At 47.3% G+C, this 9565-nt stretch overlaps 1 protein-coding gene across 2 annotated transcripts; it reads left to right on the top strand.

Annotated features, from left to right (window-relative positions):
- The first annotated feature begins 4812 nt into the window (after window positions 1-4812).
- LOC136951980 (uncharacterized) lies at window positions 4813-8202 on the top strand. 2 transcript variants are annotated; one of them, XM_067246650.1, is made up of 6 exons: window positions 4813-5114; window positions 5336-5504; window positions 5700-5980; window positions 6157-6419; window positions 6639-6896; window positions 7075-8202. In XM_067246650.1, the coding sequence occupies exons 1-6, from the start codon at window positions 4938-4940 to the stop codon at window positions 7928-7930; spliced, it is 2004 nt and encodes a 667-aa protein (XP_067102751.1). In that variant the 5' UTR covers window positions 4813-4937; the 3' UTR covers window positions 7931-8202. The 2 variants fall into 2 exon arrangements, with proteins under 2 accessions (XP_067102751.1, XP_067102752.1); XM_067246651.1 differs by lacking the exon at window positions 4813-5114 and having other exon boundaries at window positions 5300-5504.
- Window positions 8203-9565: the final 1363 nt, after the last annotated feature.

The following is a 9565-nucleotide window of genomic DNA, read 5'->3' as shown; positions in this document are numbered from 1 at the left end:
CACAGGCAAAAGGCCTGGTGGTAAGAAATGGAAAAGAGCCCTGGAGTGTATAGATGCTTGCCCGCTGCAGAGCAAGAGTAAGGTGGATCTGTTCGGGAGACACCTAAAATGCTCTTGTGGGTTCCATAAGGTAGGTTATATGATTTATTTAATTTAAGTGATGATAAGTTGCTGTAGCATGAAGTCGATTATTTGATGGATCATACCCTATGTGCACAAATTTGGATAAAACTAACAGTGTAGGATCATTGGTGAAATTATTTATTACAAGTAGCATGAGCCTCTTTTGTACTTGAAATCCTGCCTCCCCCCTTCAGTCAGATGCATCAGAGGCAGGTGGAGGCTCCTATGAGGCAGGTGGAGGCTCCTATGAGGCAGGTGGAGGCTCCAGGCAGGCAGGTGGAGGCTCCAGTCAGGCAGGAAAAGGCTCCAGTCAGGCAGGAGAAGGCTCCAGTCAGGCAGGAGAAGGCTCCTGTGAGGCAGGAAAAGGCTCCAGACAGGCAGGAGAAGGCTCCTGTGAGGCAGGAAAAGGCTCCAGACAGGCAGGAGAAGGCTCCAGTCAGGCAGGTGGAGGCTCCTATGAGGCAGGTGGAGGCTCAAGGCAGGCAGGCGGAGGCACCAGTGCAGACAGAACAGTAAAGTGCTGTCAGTGCAATCAGGTTGTGGAGGCAGAAAAATTCTCCATGCACCTTTCTGACCGCCATGTAGAAGAGACATGTGACACCTGTGGGGCCAAGGTCCAAGGTTCTGTTGGCCTGTTGGAGCATATAGAACAGTTCCATTATTTATCCTGGTTGGCTCAACCTCCATCGCCAACTTCAACAGGTAGCTCCACCACACCATCCCCACGGCCAACACCATCTCCACGGCCCGCACCATCTCCGTGGCCCACACCATCTCCAGGGCCCACACCATCTCCAAGGCCCACACCATCTCCAGGGCCCACACCATCTCCAAGGCCCACACCATCTCCAAGGCCCACACCATCTCCAGGGCCCACACCATCTCCAGGGCCCACACCATCTCCAAGGCCCACACCATCTCCGCGGCCCACACCATCTCCAGGGCCCACACCATCTCCGTGGCCCACACCATCTCCAGGGCCCACACCATCTCCGCGGCCCACACCATCTCCAGGGCCCACACCATCTCCGTGGCCCACACCATCTCCAAGGCCCACACCATCTCCCCGGCCCACACCATCTCCACGGCTAACGGCCACGCCATCTCCGTAGACCACACCATCTCCGCGGCCCACACCATCTCAAGGGCCCACACCATCTCCGCGGCCCACACCATCTCCAGGGCCCACACCATCTCCATGGCCCACACCATCTCCAAGGCCCACACCATCTCCAAGGCCCACACCATCTCCACGGCTAACGGCCACGCCATCTCCGTGGACCACACCATCTCCGCGGCCCACACCATCTCCACGGCTAACGGCCACACCATCTCTACAGCCCACACCATCTCCGCCGACAACTACATCTCTGCTCCCTCCTCCAACAGGTTGCTCCAGCACGCCACGCCACACTCCTCAAACTCCACTTAGGCCAGCTTCCATTGATTGGGAAGCTTTTCTCCCCAATCAATTCAAAAAGGTTATACAGCCAGCAGATCGGGTGTGGATTGCCAAGTTCCTCTATGAGCCTACAGGTCAGCTGAGGCAGAAGATGGAGGCGTGCTGGTTTCATCCACCACTGCAGCACAAACCGTCTCCTCCCGAGCCCGGGTGGCACTTCCGGCAGAGGATGTTCCTCTGGGCACCAATGAGGATGTGGGGGATTCCTCTGAAATGCACGCGGTGTGACCGGAAAATGCACCACTCTGGGATCTACCCGAAGGTGAGGGAGGTGATAGATGTGGATACCCGCTACTACCTGGTGGGAGGGGACTATCCACGTTGCAGCAAGTGTATGCTGCCGGTCTGCCCATGGAGCCAGGAAATCCTTGCTCAACTGGATGTGGCACATAGGAGCCTGTTTCCTGCTGTCCTCACTACACAGCTAGCCCTGGATAGGAAGTGTATGACTTTCCTGAAGCCAAGGACCAGTGGGAACAGTTCCTCCTACCTCCAGTCTGCAGTAGAGGAAGCACACAGTGAGGAGTGGGCACGTCAGACCATCCGCTACCTGTCTGACTGTGAGCTTCATTTGAAGATGGCTACCTTCGTCTCTTCTGCAGCTGTCCATCTTCCTCCTCCACCCTTCAGGCCCCTTCCACTTGCCCAGTGGTTTGAGACGGTCCACTCCAACGACATCCTCAGCCACCTGGAAGAGATGAAGGGGGTGATCACCTCTACCTATGGTATAATTCTGAAGATGGACTCTACAAAGAAGGTGAGGGTTTTAGCATTAATTTTATTTACTCTGATGTTAACCAATTGGAATGGATATAAATAGTTTACTTTATCATCCTAATGATGAAATAGTATTAATTTTAGTAAGCTTGTACAGTTTTTTTTTGAACGTTCTGTTTTTGTTTGTTTTTCAGATCACCAAAAAGCTGGCTGGCAGTATAGGGGACACCGCTGCATGGATGTCCAACATCGGCAACGAGCTTGGCCAGGTTCTGAACAGTGTTCTGACGACAGGTGAAGGTGCAGGGCTGGAAGAGTTGTGCCAGGGCATCGTCACACGTTATGAGAATGCTGGACAAGCTGAGCCTGAGGCTATCTATGTTGACCGGGACTGCTGCAGCCAGTCAGGTGGGATGCTGAAATTGTTACTTTATGAAATATACATTACATATTACAGTATGTAACTAGAGAGGGTACAATTTCTGGGGAAATTGTAGGGTGTGCTTGCTTGCGTCGGTTGCACAGGGGTACGTTTTTGAATGTCATTTTTACAACTGATTTATGTATATTTTATATGAAAATGCATACTTATTATTTATAAAGATTAAATAGATTTAAAGGCATTTTTTTTGCTGCTCATTTACAACTGAAAATACGAGTGAAGTGTAGAATGAAATAGATGTCTTCTCATTTCCCCTGCAAGAGGCAGCCTCATCGTTGAATCAAAACGAATAAATTTGGCAGACCGGTGTAAAAATTGACCTAATCTCTATGACTTAAACGTCATTTTAAGTTTTTCCCTTCTCGTGATATTTTCAGGCATGTAGCCTACTCATTGCATTCATTCATTAATAAAGAACCCCCTTTGAAGATTATTCTACGACGTTACCCGGCAGTAGAAGATGGAATCGCGATTCAGACCCATTCAGTCCCATCTACTAACTGAAAATATGCCCCCCAAAACGTAAATAAGCTTGACATTTATTTAGTGGAAAATCGCTCATTCATAAAAAGCTCACTGGTAGCGATCATTGTCAGTAACAACGCAAAATGCGATATAGCCCTGTGTGGAGAAGCTGCCCCGGTAAATTGTACTACTACGGTACAGTACTAGTAGACTACTGCTGTGTTCGTCTTGGTAGCGATTGCGTTGGTTGAATTGGATTTAACGTTCCGTTGTACGGTTTAGGCTGAAATTAATTATTTTCATGAACAGATTGGCAACGTTTAGGCTGTGGCAATGAAGTTCAGGTTAGTAGTTAGATAGACTTTTGATTAAGTAAGGGGAGTGCCGAACATGTTCTGTCGCCGTTTGACTTCCTACAGCTGTGTAGATGTTTTTGTAGTGTCTCGCGTAGGCTACAGCATTGCAGTGAGCAACACTGGTTTGAAACCACAGGTAATGATAATTTCACCCACTAATCGTTTACTTGTAATGTAATGTCATAATAAATCCTACAACGAAAATGTATTTGTGAGGAATGTTTATTTTAAAGATTGAAAACAGATGCATCATAGACCACTGTAGTATGTGTTGCCCGGGCAACAGAGGCTAATGTCATGATGCTAATGCTTCAGTGAAATAGTAGACTACCGTTTCCAAAAGTAGATGTGGGCCTACTTCCTTAATAATATCAGCTAATATTGTACATTACATTTCATAATTGTGTTTCACATCACAAAGTAAAATGAGTAAATAGTTATCACCCTGGCCTCTTTGCTTGTGGCGTTCCTGCAGCTGCCTTGCAGTAAAGCTATAGTTAGCCTAGCTATCCCCCAAGTTAACAGATGTGAAACGAATGTTCTGCTACAGGTAGTCACGCGTGTTTTCGTGACGTTAGTGACGTAGTGACGTTAGTAACGTCAGTGACTGTGGCTAGCAAATTAGCCACCGTTAGCTTCACTTTTCACCACAAAAACGCAATTTCTACTTAAACCATGCAACGGAACGTAAATAAAAATACAACCAACGCAATCGCTACCAAGACGAACCTTTTGACACCGCCGTTGTGTATGTAGTCCAAATATTGACTGATCCTTAGGGGGGCGAAAATAAATAATAATAAATAAATAAATATATATGTGAGAGAACAAAGGTTGTGCTCTCGCCGAAGGCTTGAGCACACCCAATTAACTAAAGTTAATTATGATGTTAAAAAAAGAGAAAAATGGTGATAGTAATCTATAAACTAACAATGTAATGTAATTGCCCAAAAAATAGATGATCACGTCTGTAGTAATCAGTGTTTGTCTTTCACAGGTGTGTCGTCAGTGCTGAGACTCTTTCGACCATGGAAGTTTGTCGTCCGTTTAGACGTCTTCCACTTCATGCACCACCCTCTCTACGGTACCTTTTGCTCCAAACTTTCCGCCTGTATCTTTGAGTGGGATCAGGAGGATGTGCAACGGCTTAAGGAGGCCAAGAAAGGGGAGTGGAAGAGCAGCCATGGTGGAAATGCTCCCACTGAGGCACTGCTCTCGGCCAGTATCAGCACTGGTGAAATGGCAAAGCACTGCAGGCGGAGGACCCGTGCAGTGGAGGAGATCCGAGTCATGATTTCGGGGCTGCTCGAATCGATGTGGGAGCTGACTGACACCACGGGGCTGCGTCTAGTGAACCCTGACAGCATGCACCATGTGTGGGAGGTGCAGCAGAAGCACCTGGAGTGCATCCAGGACCCTGCAGGGGTGGAGTTGTACACAAAGACAGGGACACTGCAGAAGGGTGGCAAAGTCCTTGACGTCCTCAGGTGTGGGAGGGGGTCCTCCTCCCTCGAGAGTTTTCACCGCCACCAGTGTGCTTTTGTTCCAGGTAAATTCAAAATGTTAACTTGCCGTATGCTGATCTTAAAAAAAAGTCTGTGTTATGACATAGTATGCACTTGAATTATTCAAATAACAATGTAATTGTCACTTTGTATTTAATAGGTGTTAATATGTATTGACTTCATAATAATGGTTGACCTAACCTGAGTATTTTGTTTCTTAGGCTTTCGATGCAATGCATTGCACACACAAATGTACATGCTGGAGGGGGTATCGAGGTGGAACATGAACCGGGCAAAGGAAGCTGTAGCTGTGGTGGGGGCATCAACCCTGAGGACATTTGATGTTCGCTTGATGTCTCACCTAAACAGCATGAGCCAGCGGGTCCTTGGTTGTTCTCTGGTTCCAGAATTCACCCCACCTGGAAAACCTACTGGTAAGATAGCTCTCAGATCAGCACTGAGCATTTGAGTATTACTTCCTCTCCCACTTTTCTTTTCTCTGCCACCTCCACCCCTCCTCAGAGGACATGGGAGTGGGAGTGAAGATCGGGCTCTACATGTAGGAGATGTGTCTGTGTTTGTGTCCTTTCCTCTTCTTTAACTATGTGTTTAAACACTATGTGTTACAGGCAAGCGCATTGCTGTGGAGTACCTGTTGGCCCAGTCCAATAGAGGCGACCTGCTGGTTCCACAGCAGCTGCCAGAGATCCCCACAGAGGAGCTTGAGGACGACGGGGGTGAACCTGACGTCACGGTGTGCCAGGTAGCTGACCTTAGGGTAGGTGATCCTGATCCTCCAATATGTGCCGTGGAGGCCCAGGTGACACTGGAGGGTGACAGTGGACCCAGATCCCTGGATGAGGACATCATTGTGGAGGAAGACGACACACAAGACAGCACATCAGACCAGGTAATGTAACACCTTTCTCAAAAACAAGATATGTAACAAGTTCGCTAATGATATGCCACAAGTATCATACGTTTGTCAAGTAAAACGTCAAGTATTGCGTTTTATGGAGCTCAAATAGTTCAAAGAAATTGACACATTTATTTACATGTGTTTTTTTCATGATTTTCACTTTTCAGAATAGCCGATGTGATTCCAGAGGTGTCTTGGGCTGGGATGCGGTTGATGACCTGGCAGCCTACCTGGTTGGCCTGAACCGAACCATCACTGCCTTGTCATCAAAAGAGGAGGCTGACATAGTCCATCTTTACATGGCTCTCCCTGCTATGGACAAGGAACCTTTGAGGTTCGGCCAGAAAGCGAGGAAGAAGACCGTGGCAGGACCTTGGAGAGCGCCCAGGAAGCCGAGTGGCTCTGCTCCTGGACAGCAGGCGGCAGAGAGGTGATTTGACACAATTCTTAATCATTTTGGTTCATTACAAATCATTGAATCAGAAGGCTGTACTGCGTCAAACCAGGATTGAAAAAATTATTTTGTGATTATATTAGTTTGTGGGGGGTAAATTGGGCTGTTCACAAGTGACAGGTTGTTGCTATTATTTATTTTTTTAGTTTACAGCCTTGTTTAAAGTCCGGACCATATCATCCTTCTTTCCCACAGACTGTTCATGACTCACGGGCAGGCAGCCCAGGACCCCGAAGTCCACAGGGTCAGCGAATGTGTTTGCCTGAGACTTTTAAAAGAGTTTCAGCAAGCACCAAACAGGCCCAAGGACACAAGGAGTAGAACTCTGCCCATCCCACAGTCCATTGTGGTGGCCTACAGCCATCTTAAACAGCTGCTGGAGGACAGCAGGGTTGTTCTGGAGAAGACCAACGTGGTTCTGATACCAGTAAACAACACAACAATCTCTTCTTGGTGAGTCTTGTTTTTTACGTGTGCACTTTTCCTATACAATGACATTATACTATTATATTATTAAACTGCAAGAAAAACCTTCAACTGCTTGCTTGTTAGAAAATACTAAACATAGGAGGATAGGCTACTATGTATAAAAGAACTAACTGAAGCTACTGTATGCATTTTTGTCTTTTAGGCTGCTTAGGAGGGATAAGAGGAAGGACAGGGACATGCTGCTGCAGGGCACCATACTCCCCAAACGGTTTGAACTGGCCAAGGACTCACTCCCTGAAGCCCAGACTCTTCCGGCTGCTCCTGTGCAGCATGGGCATGAGGCTATGGTGTTTGAGGAGCCAGAGAACCGGGAGGGTGAGGCAGTGATACGCCCTCGGCACAGTGTTCGTTCTGCCTTGGCACAGCACTACCAGCCTGGGTCATACGTATGGCCTGGTTCTGCTGGCTCAGCCTCGTATGAGCATGGTAACCTGCCACCACCCCCATCTCCTGCCTGGGCCTCGTACCAGCAGGGTCACCTGCCACCACCACCATCTCCTGCCTGGGCCTCGTACCAGCAGGGTCACCTGCCACCACCACCATCTCCTGCCTGGGCCTCGTACCAGCAGGGTCACCTGCCACCACCACCATCTCCTGCCTGGCCTTCGTACCAGCAGGATTACCTGCCACCACCACCATCTCCTGCCTGGCCTTCGTACCAGCCACCTCCCCCCTTCCAGCCACCTCCCCCCTTCCAGCCACCTGCTGACCATCCACTGTACCTGGCCCCTCCACCACCTGGCACCTCTGTTCAGCCAAGGCAAAGTACGTGGAGACATAAAAAAGCTGCCCAGGAGAACGAGGAGCTGATGGCTAGGGGTGAACCTCCACGCAAGAAGTTCAGGGATACCTACCAGTACATTTGCAAGCAGTGTGGGCAGGGGAAAAACAAAAGTACGGGTCACACCCAGCTGAAGGGGCGGTGGTACTGTCCAGCCTCAGGACTCACCCTGGCAGAGTGGAAGGACCAGTTGACCAGTCTTGCCAGTGGGAAATAAAGGACAATTTATGAATAAATAAATACTGTATATAATAGTTATGTGTAAATAGTTAAGTATTGTATATAGTTACGTTTTTCATTTCTGTGTTCTAAAAAATTCAATAAAAAAAAAATAGATGTATATATTTGTTAAATATATACTTTCAGGTTTAATAAAGTGACCAAAGTTTGTCAAATTGTATAATAATGTGTAAATAGTAAAGTATTGTATATAGTTATGTTTTTCATTTCTGTGTTTGTGCATTGCATGGTGTTCTAAAAAAATAAATAAATAAATAAAAATAAATAAAGATGTATATATTTGCTAAATATATACTTTCAGGTTTAATAAACTGACCAAAGTTTCTCAAATTCTGACTTCTTGATTGTTTTTCTCCTATACCTCCTATACTTTATTCCTAGAACTCTTGCAAAGTAACTAAGTAGGCTACCAGTGCTGCTATTAAATATCAGCACTCCTGGAAAGCCCTCTGCCAATGAAAATACATACTTTCTTGCTTTGATCTTCCTGACCTCTTTTCTCACCAGTGTTTGATGTTGTAGGGGGTGTTGAGAGGGGGTGGAGCTGAGGGTAAGAGGTGAGATGAAAGGGATGGGGCAGGAGAAGCCAAAGCGGTGGGGGTCTGTGACCTGAGTGCTGTGGAGATGGGGGTAGGGCAGTGTTCTGGGGGTGCACCTGAGGTGTGCAGCAGCCGGGGTGACTGGGCCGGGGTAGGGGCTGATCAAACCTGTTGAAGAACAAGTTCAGGTTGTTCACCCACTTCTGGTCCCCCGCAGTCTAGGACAGTTGCTAAATATATATATATATATATATATATGGGACAACTAACCCCCTAATCAGGATGAATAGACACATAGCACTTTAATTACATCAAAATCTGATTTATTGACCAAGTATGTTAACACACACACAATGATTTTGGTTCTGGCTGCTTTTAAACAATACATGCAATATTCACACAACTCACTTAATACAAGCAATATACACGTTATACGAAAGAAAAATTATGTTAATGCATGGTATTGGTGGATGCTGCCACGGTGCACAGCGTCATCAGATCGAATCCCGCAGGAGACAACGTGTCAATGTTGTCGATAAAAGTGATAAAAATAAGCGCAAATGCGTGTGAAAATAACTTTAAAGGCGTTGTGAGTGGAGAAAAAAACATGACAATTTGTTTGTTTTTCTCCTTTTCTCTTTCCGTTTTTTCTCTTTCCCCCCCCTCCCCCCCCTCTTTTTCCTCCCCCCCCCCCCCCCTAGCAGTCCCTTTTGCCCCATTTTTGGCCGAGTGGTTAAGGAGATGGACTGCTAATCCATTGTGCTCTGCACGCGTGAGTTCGAATCTCATCCTCGTAGGCAAGTTATCTTTATGACATGTCCACCTTTGTCAATTGAAATTCTTCTGTCCCTCAACCCTTAGTGCCCCCCTCCACCACTGCCTTTCCAGCAACTCTTTGATTCCTTCCTCAGCTCCTGACTATATTCCTTTTCACAATTGTGCCTGTCGTCACCTGCTTTTCTCCATGTTTTGTGAAATGGAAGGTTCTTTCACCACCGAGGGCCTAGTGCTCTAAATGACGAGGTGGCCGAGTGGTTAAGGAGATGGACTGCTAATCCTTTGTGCTCTGCACG

This window comes from Osmerus mordax, chromosome 11 (assembly GCF_038355195.1).
Source record: "Osmerus mordax isolate fOsmMor3 chromosome 11, fOsmMor3.pri, whole genome shotgun sequence".
Classification (NCBI taxonomy): Eukaryota; Metazoa; Chordata; class Actinopteri; order Osmeriformes; family Osmeridae; genus Osmerus; species Osmerus mordax.
This window is presented reverse-complemented; position numbering and strand designations above follow the sequence as displayed.

Bases quoted from the DNA above. Each gene is read 5' to 3' on its own strand.
- LOC136951980 (XM_067246650.1), top strand. From the start codon at position 4,938: ATGTGTGGGAGGTGCAGCAGAAGCACCTGGAGTGCATCCAGGACCCTG. The intron at 5,981-6,156 runs GTAATGTAACAC...TTCACTTTTCAG, and splicing joins AAGACAGCACATCAGACCAG to AATAGCCGATGTGATTCCAG. The intron at 6,897-7,074 runs GTGAGTCTTGTT...TTTGTCTTTTAG, and splicing joins AACACAACAATCTCTTCTTG to GCTGCTTAGGAGGGATAAGA.